This window comes from Podarcis bocagei, assembly GCF_964188305.1.
Source record: "Podarcis bocagei genome assembly, chromosome: 3".
NCBI lineage: Eukaryota > Metazoa > Chordata > Lepidosauria > Squamata > Lacertidae > Podarcis > Podarcis bocagei.
In genome coordinates this window covers 36,147,040-36,161,477 of record NC_138127.1, presented here as the reverse complement: position 1 = coordinate 36,161,477, position 14,438 = coordinate 36,147,040, and the positions used below count along the sequence as shown (strand labels likewise).

The following is a 14,438-nucleotide window of genomic DNA, read 5'->3' as shown; positions in this document are numbered from 1 at the left end:
GCATTAATTGATTTTCAATGCATTCCTATGGGAAACCGTGCATCGCAAGACGAAAAACCCGCAAGACGAAGAGAATTGCGGAACGAATTAATTTCGTCTTGCGAGGCACCACTGTAATGTATACTAGACTATTGTATTTTAATATTCTGTTGGAAGCCGCCCAGAGTGGCTGGGGAAACCCAGCCAGATTGGGGGGGGGGTAAATAATAAAATATTACTATTATTATTATGGCTTGGGAATCGTGATTTTTTTCACGCTGCATTTGGAAGCGTGTTGGAAAAGCAAGGAAGCACCTCGCCCGCGCCTTTCCCGTCTCCCGCGTTGCCCTAACAACTATGCTCCTCCACTCCCTCCAGGTACTGCCCCCTCCCTCCCGGCAGCCGATGCCGCAAAGCAAAGAAGCAATGCAAAAGCAACGAGGCCCGCATCTTCCCAGCCTTTCTTTTACGACACTTAAGATGGCTGCCTCCATGAAAGCGGCTTGTGGGCTCTGTGCCGGGGAAGCTACTTAGAGGGGTTGCCGAGCTCCTTTCCAGCCACCGGCTTCAGAGGGTTTTGCCAAAACAGAACCGGAAGAAAGAAAAGTAGTGTTTTTGGCTTTTCTACCGTGAGGTAGAAAGGAAGCGCCTGGGAGAGGGATGCGGAGCGCGCGCGGCGTTTGAACCGTTGCGAGGCGCCTCATGGGACGGGAGGGAGGCGCAGGCCCTTAGCCTGGACCGAGGGGAGGGAGCAGCTGCGGCGGGTCCCGCCCCGGAGTTCGCGGGAGGCAAGAGCTCAGGGCCGTCGGGGAAGGGCCCGCGTGGTTGCCTTGGGCTCCTCGGAAAGAGGCGTCCCGAAGGGGAGCCGAGATGCTGCGATCCGCGTTGCTGCCGCCCTTGGCTCGAGGCTGTTTGCGGAGGAGCCTCCCGCAGTTGGGAGCGGAGGGGAGGCAGCGGAGGTGCCTCTTCTCCGGCTCCCCCTCGTCCGCTTCCCACTGGAGCAAAGTGGTCTCCGAAGCCGAGAAGATCGTGGGCTACCCGACCTCCTTCCTGAGCCTCCGCTGCCTCTTGAGCGACGAGCTGAGCAACATCGCCATGCAGGTGCGCAAACTGGTGGGGACCAGGCACCCGTTGCTCAACACGGCCAGGTAAGCTCCCCTCAGGGCCTCTGAAGTATTGGGAACCGAGTTGGCTGTCACTTTTCTCGTACACAACCGTCCACTCCTGCAAGCGAGGTAAATGGGAGGCATGCTTACTCTTACTGGCTTCAATTGCCCAGTCACGTTTCCTATCACAGCGCTTCTTCCGGTGCTGTGAAACCCCATTGACCCGTATGGCGCTGCCTGGCGTGGAGTCAGACCATTGGTCGGTCAGCATTGTCTAGTTAGATTATGCAGCCCTGCTGCATGAAGCCTTTCTTTAAAACAACAAAACCAGAGGCAGCTTTATGTTGAATGGCAAACATATTTAGTTTGAATTGTTTGTTGTTGTTGATATTGTTGATATTTCAGAACAAATCAATAAAAAACTATTAGGAAGAAAAGAAATCCAAAGATGGCAAGAATCAAAACGAGGACTTTCTACATGAAAATTAAGTTTGATGAAGAGAGTTGTTTTAGGCCAAGATATGAACACTCATTTAAAGATAGGAACGTTCCTGTTTTTTGTGCAGAGGGCTCATGGGGATATAGTTTTTTCAAGAAACTCCATATGAAATTCTTTTTTAGCTAATGAGCACCAAGTGAAATCATATAATGAGGGCCATTTTTAACTGGTAGAGACTATAAATTAAGGACCTTGGTGGTGAAGGAGACTATCTTGATTATTGTTTGTTACTGTAATACAGAGGTTTCCAAACTTTTCATGTTGGTAACACACTTTTTAGACATGCATCTTTTCATGACACAGTAACTCAGCAAACCAGAGGTTAAACTAACTCCTTTCTAGCCCTGAAAGGAGCACAAGGAGTGTTCACGCAACACACCTACACATTGCAGTTGACACACTTAACGTGTCGCAACACATAGTTGGAAAGCTTTGCTGTAATACTTCATGGGAAACAAACATTTAAAGGCATTCTGTTAGACAAGGACTGATGGCTTTTGTTTATTCCTTCAACTTCTTAAGAAGCTACTTGTTTTGGAGATTTTTGTAGTATGCAGATTTATTTAAACTTCATCAATTGAGAGGTGGTTGATAAAGCAGTTATGGGGGCAATCCAAACCCTAGGATGGAAGCAATAGGGCTTGTTGAAGTATCATCACCATCACCTCATCCATGGCCCTGCCACTCATGCTGGTCAAGTAAAAGGGTGGGGTCAAGGAAAAATATCCCTTCACTGCACCAGCTCTCGGACTGAAGGGACTTCCAGGGGAAGGTGCTTGGATCAAGCCCACTGACATCACAAGATAGTAACAGGACAAACTCAGGATCCCCTGGGTCATGTCCCAGTCCCGAAACACCTTGTTTTCTGGATTTCCCACTGGCAGTTTCCAGCAGGGATACAGCTAGCAGTAGCTTCTGCCAACCAGTGTTTGGGTAGGCACATTGGGGTGCTTCTCATTGACAGGGTTGCCCTGCTGACATCTCCACTGCATCCACATGCTGTCTGGCACAACAGATTAGGGATTTGGACCCTCCTGCTTGTTTAATTGGCTGATCATCACAGTGAATTCCCTTCGCTGTTTCTGATGCTGACTGTAAAAACTGGTTATTTATAGGAACATTGCTTGATACTCTGGTCTGCTGTTTTCATTTCATTACAATGGTTATTATGGTCTTGGACAAGTCATATAAGATTATGTTATGTAGTTTTATAGCTATTTCCAAGATAACAATACTTTTCAGAAGAGATTGGTTTGATTTATTAACATCCTTCAACAGTTGTGGGAAAGTTTGATAGTTATTGTAATATTACAGTACTCTTCTAAGAGAGAAAACTTGGAATTTAAGTAGTATAGGGTAGATATGTTTGTTTTTGCTGTTCTTTAATAACTCTTCAAAGCTATTTCTTTGTATTGTTCTCAGAATATCTCCAGACATAATTAATACTTTTCTAGAGAGACCAGTTTGAACAAATGAGAAGTGTTTCAGCTAAAATAATCAAATTTAGAGGCAGTATATTGTCAGATAGCCCACCAATATGACATATAATCCTGGCAGAACATCACAGATATGCCAGTATAACATTCCATTGGTAGAATTGTTCTGCTGGCAAAAATGCACGCCATATACTGGTTTAAAAACTGATAAATCTTTCCTCTTCCAGCATACATCACTTAACATTGTATACACTGAACCTCATTAATCTTTTAGTGACCATTTGCCCATTTTAAAGAAGTCCTTTTTCGTTTTTAATCCCTCCACCCCAGAATATATTTGTGTCGTCAGCAAACTTGGCTACCTCACTGCCTCCTCCTAATTCTAGATCCTTTATGAACATGTTAAAAAGCATTGATCTCAAAACAGATCCTTTGGGACTCCACTACAGCTGTACCTTGGTTTTTGAACAGCTTAGTTCTTGAACGTTTTGGCTCCCAAACGCCGCAAACACTGTTCGGGTTTGCGAACTATTTTTGGAAGCCGAACACCTGACGGGGCTTCCATGGCTTCCCATTGGCTGCAGGAGCCAATCAGAAGCCGCATTTTGGTTTCCAAACGTTTTGTAAGTTGAATGGACTTCTGGAACGGATTCAATTATATTTCCAAGGTACGACTGTATTTGCATGCCTCGAGTTCTCTTCTTCTTGCTCTTTAACCAGTTCCAAGTCCATAAGAGACCATTTCCAATTAACTCGTGATTGCTGTGTTTGCTCAGGAGTGTGCAGTAAGGAACCATATCAAAAACTTTCAAGTAAACAATGTCTACATGCTGACCCTTTCCACAAGTTTGTTTATAGTCTCAAATGGATTAGTGAGACGGGGTGTACCTTTGCAGAAGTTAAGCTGATTTCTCTTTAGCAAGACGTGACCTTGTATACACTTGATAATTTTGTCTTTAATGATGCTTCCCATCAATTTACTTGAAACAAGCATTAAAGTGTTTTGAAGGTGATGTCTTCATTGCTTGACTGCTCCAGGTCTGCTTTACAGGCATCCGGACTATGCAGCTATATAGGTGCTGTGTTGTATGTGATTTTCTTGTTTGGTGTGCTAGAAAATTTGAATCTCTGCTTATAGTGATACCTGGGGAGTTGCTATACTGGGGCTACTGCTGTGTGCCACTTGGGCTGATGGGCTGGGGGTGCTGTGATGGTGCCATTTTTGTACATGGTGGTGTGTGTGATAGAGGTAACACAAGGCCCCATCATGAGTTCTTTGGCTGTCTCCATATGTGACTGATGACCCGGATTCTAGTGTTTCCAGAAGTTCTGGCAGGCATGTACATATTTTTCTTTCTGTTGTTTTTTTATTTTCTCTCTCTTAAGTGCTTCCCTCCTCTCTCCCCGATTCCCAGACAGCAGCATTGCGCATCTCCCACCCACCCCACCATAATTCAGAGTATCTGATTGCTCTGTTGTACCTCTTGAGAGAACGATGTTTGCATGCATTGCTTTTATATTGAAGCAAGTTGAGACATGGGGTTGCAATCCACAGGTGATGAAAGACACCTCTGCATGAGATTTACTCGGGTAGATTGTTAAGAGCTTATACTCTGTTCTAGTGGGCTTGAGATTGTCAGGTGCATAAAATGTTTTTGACAAAACACTTTATAGTCTGTCAATTTGAGGTAAAACTGTTTATATTCCAGAGTAGTTGCCTTGGTCACATACTATCATTTTACTAATAGCAAAGCCAGCAAGGCCATGAAGATGGGCAAAAGGGAACTTAAAGCATGAGGAGGTTGGTCAGTGAGGCATTGCTGAAAATGGGGAACCCTGTAGCTTTGCTTTTTTAAAAAAGGAAACACCTTTGGCTTGGTGAGGCCGTCATAATTTGTGATTAGTTTTACTCAGGCGGTGTCCCCACAACAGTATCTACCTTTGTTTATAGGCTAAAAGACAAAATCTGACAGCCAAAAGTGTGGTTTAAATTTGAGTTTGAATCCATTGTTTAAGAAAATGGTCCAAAAAAGAAGTTGTTAGGGTAGCTTTAATTTTCTTATACTCAAAGAGAAAGTTAATGATAGTTTGAGAAGACCTGTTTCAATATAAGCACAGTAAGTATAGTTACAGGCAGGGGCAGAAACCTCTGCTCTGTGAAAAGGATGGTATGTTTGACTTTCATGTGTCCTATAGATACTTCTTTGACACAAGCCTCATGATGCTGACTGCAGCCTACCTAAGGAAAGGATATGTGACAAATGTATGTTATAATATGACAGCTTTAAAACATCATTGAAAACAGCCTAGAAGTCTTTGATATGAGTTATTAATGCTTTAAAAAGCAAAATACAAAACTACTAAAGAATAACAAAGCTGCTATATATTAGAAACCACATCAAAACATTTCAAGAGATTATCTTAATTTTATGCTGACAACATAAATGAAATGGTGCTATTTAAAAGAATATGTTTTGTGTTTATTTTCAGCTCATGTAATTGCAGTTTATTTAAGTCATTTAAATAGTGTGAACTGAAATACAGTCATGGAATAGGTAATATTGACTTTCAGATTTCTCAAGTGAGATAAATTGAAGGTAGCATTATTGCTCAAAACTTGGATGTGTCCCATAAACTAAAGTGCTAAGGAGTATGGCCCATCACAGAATTAGATATGCTTAAGACATTGGTTTCAGTGGGCTTAATTGTGGAAGTTTCCCACCCCCCTATACTGACAATATGGTAATCTCTGTACAGCTCTTGTCTTCTGAGTCTGATGGCAGACAGTTTCACTTCACAGCTGTCCCAAGATTACCACATTTTCAGTAGACCACCAAATGCATAGCTGTGCTAACCTAGACTTAAATTTGGAGTGTTGGAGACAGGAAACTCTTTTGTTTGGGCATTCCCAATTGCTGAAATTACTTGGCTTTTAAGGCAGAAGCAAATTCTTCTGTAATAAGCCTAATTTAGCCTTGTATTCCACTTTCACCCCACAGATTTTCCAAATTTAACAAAGCTGCTTGAAATTTTGCAGTTGTATTATTATTATGCTGCCTGTTATGCTGTATGGAAAGTTTCAGGCAAATCACTTATGACAGCTGGCAGATACAGGATTTCTGTAACCGAGGTGGCTTTCAGTATTTCAGACTTTCCCCTTACTTCCCCACTCCTCCAACCCTGGCCTGGGTTATAAACTTCTAAAGAAGAAATATTCTGTTCCTAGCAGTTAAATTTGTTTTACTTTGTGGTGCCTGCTCAAAATTCGTGTCCTTGGCTAGTTCTGTGTTTTGAATGACCTTTTCATGTTCACACAGAGATTTGGTTTGTTCAGTGACTTATGAAGGATTTGGAAAAGAGACACATACTGGCACATTTTAGGAAACCTTCTATTAAAACCTTCGTAAAATTCTTCTTGGCTCTAAAGTAAGATGGCTATAATGCCAAGGGAGGGAGGAAAATAACATGTTCAAATGAGGGGAGGGAGTCTTTAAAATTCAATGCCAAATTCTTCTTACTGAGGCTTTCTAAAATATTGTGGGGGGTTTTCAGAAGAAAAAGAACTCATGTAAGTTCAAGGCAGAGAGAACAAGAGGTAAACACAACAGAGAAAAAATGACAAGGTTTTAGCAGAACCTTCATTTAATACATAATATTGAAGCAAAACTATCAAAGGACTCGAAGAGTGGCTCAAATTGCGTAACTTGCATTAACAAGTAGTTTATGACTTCCTTCTACTTTACAGATGGTGAATCTGTGGCTGTCAGGGATCAGGCTCCAGCTCCCATCAGTCCCAGCCAACATGGCCAATGATCAGGGAAGGTTAAGAGTTGTAGTCCAACAACATTTGAGGGCCACAGGTTCTTCATCCCTACTCTACTTGGTTTGGATGTTGCAATTTAAGTAACTTTTAAGTACTTCAGGGATAGCCGCGCAAAGCCTCTTCAACAACATTTGATTCAGAATCTTTTTTTCTTGTTTTCTTCCTCTAAAAACTAGGTGCATCTTATGGTCGGGTGCATCTTATAGAGTGAAAATGCGGTAGTTTACAAAGCTTCCTAACCACCCAGAATCTGTTGTGACTGGACAGCAACTGATGTTCACTGCCAGTGCTGTAAATTGGTGGGACAGTTGTGTATTTTTCCAAATGCTTCCCTCTAGCACCTAAAGCATTAGCAAGCCACGTGTCTCTGTCCTCTTCCCTTTTATCTGATAAGAGTGAACGGTACAGAATGACAAAGGTGGCTTGTCTTGTATTTGAGCTGGTTCTTGTTCCTTCCTAGCTGAAGCAGAAACCAATTTGAAGGGCCAGCTGATTATTATTTTTAAATAAACTGCTGGAGAAAGTGCCACTACTTTGCATGAAATGCTGCTGGAAAGTAGCGGATTTCTAGAGGTCAAAATGCTAGTTTTTCCTCCTCACTTCACTCTCAGAACTACTTGGGAAACAATTTATAAATGGACCTGGTCTCTTAAAAACTTATTTTTAAAAACCTTTTTTATTTTATTTAGGATGACATAAAACACAAAGTACAGCAATGTTCCTATGTGCTGGGGAGCTAATAACCTGTACTGTATAAAGTAAAATGAAAAGACAGTCCAACAATAACAATTCTATATTTTTGCAGTCTTTCCACTGGGTCAAGTGCTTCTCTTATAGATGCTGAATTAACCTGTTAATGCATCTATTAGAGCAAGGATCGGTGTCCATTGCCCATCCCACAAAAGTGAATTTTGTGCAGGAACTTTTCTTGAAGTCCTGTTGAATATTGAACGGAAGTGTAAAACAGGTCTCGTTGGATTTGTCTCTTTTGCTAACAGACCCTCTGAGTCAGCCTTTCCAATATTGCTAAATGCCAAGCCTAGTCATAGATTCATTGTTGCCCCCTCTAAATATTTCCAGAAATGTGTAACTATCATGCTCACTGACAAGCCCTTGTTTTTTTTTAAGGTAAATTAAGGGATATATTTATCAACATAGTAACATGTCAGGAGCAAGAACACTGAAATATTGTATCCAGAATAGCTGTGTATAGTTCTGTTTTAAGATGGAAGTTTTCAGCATTGTTTATTATTATTAACATTATCATCATCATCATCATCATCATTTTAAAGTCATTTCATCATTTAGAGAAATATCCGTAGACTAGAGCATGACAAATGGGGTAAGTGATGTTAGTGATTGATCGGGGCAGCACATAACCACATGATTTATAAGCAGCTTTGCAGGGTGCTAATGCAGCTTTGAAAATAAATTGTATAGGCCACCTGCCCTCAGATCCTTTTAGTGTTCCTTCTTTATTGACTCCCACATTTCTCCTTTCTTTCCTTTTCTTCCTTTGAAAGCAAGCACGTTGGTTCAGAATTTATCAGTGGTGATTTTTACCAGTAAAACTAGAGGCATGATTGAGCAAAGTGAAATACTTTTCAATCCCATTGATTTCAGTGGAAACCAGGTATTGAGTAGTATATGTCTACTCACAAGTAAGTCCTGCAGAATTTAAGATTGCAGACTTAAAGTGACTGGCTCAAATTATTCTTAGAATTAATAAAATTAAATTGTAAAAATGTTGATAAAGCATATCATATTTCACTAGAAATGTAATGTTCTGCATGCTTACACTTTCTGGAATCATTCTTCCCCAAGAAATTATATAATATTAATGGGAGAATTTTTCATAAATTGCATAAGCAAATTTCACATGACTAGCACAAAATACAAAACATTTCGATAATTTTATTCTTTCATAATCTTCCCAGTTAACACTTAGTGAAAACTTTTAATTACCAAAAATAGTTTTCTCTAAGTAATCTTGAAAACAGCATCAGTGTGCTAGTGTGGATTCACCTCTTGTTCATTAAGCCTGGGTCTCTGGTTATACTAGTTGTCAGTCATTGCTGATTTTAAACATATTTTTCTTTTTAAAATTGGAGTTTTTGCTTCCCTAAAATGTATGCCCTCACCCCTGAAATCTTTGCCACTTATTTTTACTTGAAGGAAATCTGGAGTGTATATGTAGGCATAGAGGAAAGTAAACCATTAGAAACTATTTTAATGCATGTGAAACAGACAGTGGAGCAAAGCTACAACTATCAAGATCGGAGTGTCAGAGTGCTTGTTGTCCTGGTAACAGATGAAGAAGATCAGGATGAGATTTCAAGAATACAGAGGAGAAAGAGACGACATTGGGCCTGTTATATTTTAAAAAATGCAGACCCCAGAAAAGCTTGAATGATTCTTATGATTATGCCTTATGCTTCTACTGGTGGGTCAATATATAACCATTGCAAGTTAGATGAAAACATAGGTATAAAAGAAGTCTAGGCTTGAACCACGATAAGTGTTAAAAAATACTATGGATGACAGAGCATCCCTGCTGTGACTTAAGTCCATTGACTGTAGCGGGTCTACTCCATGACTGATGTTCAATATTATTCTTAGCTTTCAGATAGCAGCAAAAGATGGAAGGCAGACTGCCTATATGCCAAAGTTTCTAAAATACCAGATATAGATTAAGCTTTCGAAATACTCCTAGTAGCAATTTCTGGTTTCAGATGCAGGCTCGGTTGATGTTATATGAACATGCAGCAGCGAGCATCAGACTTGCATGCTCTTCCTCTTCTCTTTGCATGCTTTGCTTTTCTAAACGACTTGCAGTTCTTTGGTAAATATAATTGCCATTGCATGTGGATGAGGAAAATTATGGTTTGGGTCTGGTTTCAAATGCAAATATACAGAAAAACTGGCTGAATAAACAATAGTTTGCAGGTATATATGTAATGGCGAACTATGGTTTGTTAAACTAGATGTTTGTTAGGAAAAAAGCAGTATAATGAGAGATCAGTGGGAGATGAAACAATCACAAGCTTGAGGCCAACTAAGTTTGTTCTTGGTACAGTGGTACCCCGCAAGACGAATGCCTCGCAAGACGGAAAACCCGCAAGACGAAAGGGTTTTCTGTTTTGGAGGCGCTTCACAAGACAAATTTCCCTATGGGCTTGCATCGCAAGACGAAAGCCCACAGGGAAATGCTGGCGGTCGGGAGCAAAGACTTTCGCCCACAGCCGGCCTTCAGAAGAGGACCTCTTCTGAAGGCCGGCGAAGGGCAAAAGTCTTTGCTCCCCCCCCGCCTGCCTCCCCCCCGCCTGCCCCGGGCGATTTTAAAATGCTGGCGGGCGGGAGCGAAGCGTTCGCTGCCGACCCCCAGCATTTTAAAATCTCCCCCTGTCCCGGGGAGATTTTAAAATGCTGGGAGTTGGCAGCGAACGCTTCGCTGCCGACCCCCAGCATTTTAAAATCTCCCCGGGACACGGGGAGATTTTAAAATGCTGGGAGTTGGCAGCGAACGCTTCGCTCCCGACCCCCAGCATTTTAAAATCTCCCCGGGACACGGGGAGATTTTAAAATGCTGGGGGTCGGCAGCGAACGCTTCGCTGCCGACCCCCAGCATTTTAAAATCTCCCCGGGACAGGGGGAGATTTTAAAATGCTGGGGGTCGGCAGCGAACGCTTCGGTCCCGACCCCCAGCATTTTAAAATCTCCCCGGGAAGCGCTCCCGCTGCCCCTGGACCTCTTTTGAAGCAAGCGGCTGCGCTTCTCCCCGCAGCCGCTTGCTTCAAAAGAGGTCCCGGACCTCTTTTGAAGCAAGCGGCTGCGGAGAGATCGCTTCTCTCCGCAGCCGCTTGCTTCAAAAGAGGTCCGGGGGCAGCGGGAGCGCTTCCCGCTGCCCCCGACCTCTTTTGAAGCAAGGGGCGGTGGGGAGAAGCGATCTCCCCGTGCTCCGAAGCCGGGCGGGGGGGTGGGAACACCTGCCCCAGCCACCCCGCTTCGGAACGCTGCTCCGAAGCGGGGTGGGGGGGCGGGAGCACCTGCCCCAGCCGCCGGGCTTCGTAGCTCTGCTGCGAAGCCGGGCGGGGGGTGGGAACACCTGCCCCAGCCACCCCGCTTCGGAACGCTGCTCCGAAGCGGGGTGGGGGGGCGGGAGCACCTGCCCCAGCCGCCGGGCTTCGTAGCGCTGCTGCGAAGCCGGGCGGGGGGTGGGAACACCTGCCCCAGCCACCTCGCTTTGGAACGCTGCTCCGAAGCGGGGTGGGGGGCGGGAGCACCTGCCCCAGCCGCCGGGCTTCGTAGCGCTGCTGCGAAGCCGGGTGGGGGGTGGGAACACCTGCCCCAGCCACCCCGCTTCGGAACGCTGCTCCGAAGCGGGGGGGGGGCGGGAGCACCTGCCCCAGCCGCCGGGCTTCGTAGCGCTGCTGCGAAGCCGGGCGGGGGGGTGGGAACACCTTCTGAAGGAGGGCGGGGGGCGAAAGTCTTTGTCCCCCCCCTGCCTGCCTTCCCAGGGGCTTTTAAATCGCCCCGGACAGCGGAGAAGTCCTCCGCTGTCCAGGGCGATTTTAAAATGCCGCCCGCCAGCATTTTAAGATCGCCCAGACAGCGGAGAAGTCCTCCGCTGTCCCAGGGTTTTTTAAAATGCTGGGGGTGAGAAGAAAAGCCCTTGTCCCCCCCCCCCCAGCCTTCAGAAGAGGTCCGGGGACGGTTTCCCTAGGAACGCATTAATTGATTTTCAATGCATTCCTATGGGAAACCGTGCATCGCAAGACGAAAAAACCGCAAGACGAAGAGACTTGCGGAACGAATTAATTTCGTCTTGCGAGGCACCACTGTATAAGCTTTTGTGCGCATGCACACAAAAGCTTATACTAAGAACAAACTTAGTTGGTCTCTAAGGTGCTACTGGACAATTTTTATATATATATTTCGACTGCGTCAGACCAACACGGCTACCTACCTGAATCTACAAGCTTGAGTGTCATTGCTGCTCATTCATGTCAACACCAAACCATGGCTTGGAATTACATTGAATGCAGCAAGTATCACCATGTTAATTTTGAAACATATATACTTTAAATACATCTTTAATTTGTTTTTGTTTTTTTAAGCTCATCGCACAACTCTTTCCTTACTTTCTACTGATGTATTGTGAGAACTTGAATTTCAGAAGCCATTTAACTAAGGACAGTTAAGAAACAAAAAGATATAGGAAGCAAATGTTACATTTGTAATTTCAGCATTCACTTTCAAGATTTTATAGTTGAGAGTTTATTTATGTTCCAAATGGTGAGAAAATGTTTTTAGAAAGCTTAGCCAAAGAACACTGAGCAGGGATGCTGTTTTTTGGGGTTTTTTTTAGAACTTTATCTGTGAAAAGTAAAGATTTAATTGTATTTGCCTACAGTAGTAGATTCTGTTACTAGTATACCTGGATTATTTAAGAATTCAAATATACAATACTGTAGTACAGCAGTTCTTATTGACATGCTTGGCAAAGAAGCAAACAAGACCACTCTTTTGCCATCTGTTTATAATGCTATATAAAGAAAACCATGCTGGTTGCTGTGGAAACTAACATTTCCCAAACCACAAGTTGCTTAAATTCTCCACCTTTTAAAATATTGAGTTCTCTCAGGAATGAATACACACACATGGGAAATATATCAGAAATGTTCCAGTTACTTTTCCACCAATTAACTGTACAGTGTGTTCAATATTTGTATTTTGTCACAGAGGCATACGTTGTCATTCTCATTTCAGAAGATTTATTGATATTTTTGACATAGAGATGTTTTGACTGACATCTACATCTGTACATAGCAACATATTTAGTTGGACTGTGAGGTTTTGCAATGGAGTGAAAATGCTACCATGTAGGTTTTAGAAACTGAAACTGCTATTTATATGAGCTGCTTCTGGACTTAGGTACTTTATTCATTGCTTTCAGGCACCTTTGGGAGACACAACTTGCTTAATCTTGCTCCTGCTTGTGGATATTATAATATGGATTTGTTGAGCAAAATATAACATTGTAAAAGTGTTGACAATCATGCATAAATTTCAGAAACCGTATTAGATTACCTTCAGGTTTGTTTAAATTCTACTGTTCTCTAGTTTTTATCCAGGTGTTTTGGAATTTTCCCAAGAATGCATAATCAGATGCAATGTATCTGTAGCCTATCATGGCTCCTTGACATGTCTGTATGGATATCTGTATCATAGCATTTATTTGGAGTTTTGCACAGGACATTGAACTTGCTGAATTGGCTCGAGTTCAGCAGATTTCCCAAGTCTTCCTTTTGATGCCATGAACATTTCAGCTTTCCAAAGAAAATATCAGCTAATAAAAACACTGTCCAGAATTGACACCACTTGATAATTGGAAGTGCCTCTGATAGTCATTGCTTCTATCTTGTTTTGATTCATCCTAGTTTTGTCTACAGTAATTCTTGGGTGCTGATTCAAAACTCCCATTGCTACTTCAAGGTCAGATGAAAGATCCTCTGCATATTTGAGGACTCTGCACTCCCAATCTGTGGCTGACTTCTTCATATGCACAGAAACAATTTTATGGCAAAACAGAACCTTGTGGAACCTTACAGAAGGACTCATTTGGAACAGAATAGCAACTGGCTAACTCCTGTATCTGAGATCATCTAAATGAAGAACTGGGCTACTATAAGAGAGAATTCCAAATCCTAACCAAATTCCATAAGCAGCTCCATTTAGTTGTCATTGCAACCCAAATATATTTTAATGCACATTTGTAGCCAGTGTATGAGAGAGAATATTCACTGAAATGCAGTTGCTATAATTGGTCCACTGAGGATGTTAAATTACAGGTCATAGACTACAATAGTTTGAAAACTGCAAAAGCAAAAATCTTGTTTCAGGCATCTGTTTAGGAAATCATCATAGCTGAGTGAGGGGGCCACTTTAGCCTAGATTTTCATAGTACAAAATTTTGATGTTCGATGACTAGGCAGTAGTGTTTCATATTGTCAGTTGTCCTGCAGTTGTAGAGCTGAAGTGGGATACACTCTGGCTTCTGCCACTGGCTATAAGACAAAGGGTCACTGGGAAGCTGCACTCCTTTTCTCTGGTCTCTTGCATTGGCCAGTGAATGAGCAGCTGCTCCAAACCTGCTTTCCCCCTTCTCTCCAGACTTCTTTTCCCTTTTGTGTTGTATCCTTCATTTGTGTGAGCCTACAAATAGGAACTGTCTTTTTAATGCATGTGCAACATTTAGACAGGTTTAGAGGCTTTATCAGTGCTAATAATTTATGGAGTCAGGCTCATAAGTAAATGTATTTTAAAGTGATCAAAATACATATTTAAAAGAATATTTACAATTATTCAGTTGCTGATTCTAGTATTTGTGACAGGCATAAATTGGACAGAATATCTGCTTCATAACTGAACCTGCACAGGATATTGGTATTCACGCCTGTGAGTTCTCTAAATCAGTGTTTCCCAACCTTTTTTGGGCAAAGGCACACTTGTTTGATGAAAAAAATCTCGAGGCACACCACCATTACAGCCCCGTGACGTCAGCGCGCAGCGTCGCGCCGGGAGGGACGCACGAA

General features: G+C 42.8%; 1 protein-coding gene across 2 annotated transcripts in view; it reads left to right on the top strand.

The window, feature by feature from the left end:
* Positions 1-440: 440 nt before the first annotated feature.
* The window catches only part of PDSS2 (decaprenyl diphosphate synthase subunit 2), a 71,129-nt gene continuing 57,131 nt past the window's right edge, over positions 441-14,438 (top strand). The window contains exon 1 of one of the 2 annotated variants that reach the window (XM_081186655.1): positions 441-1,127. In XM_081186655.1, coding sequence (XP_081042781.1) covers positions 850-1,127 — 278 coding nt within the window. In that variant the 5' untranslated portion in view covers positions 441-849. The remainder of the gene's footprint in view (positions 1,128-14,438) is intronic. The other variant, XM_081186654.1, reaches the window with a different exon arrangement.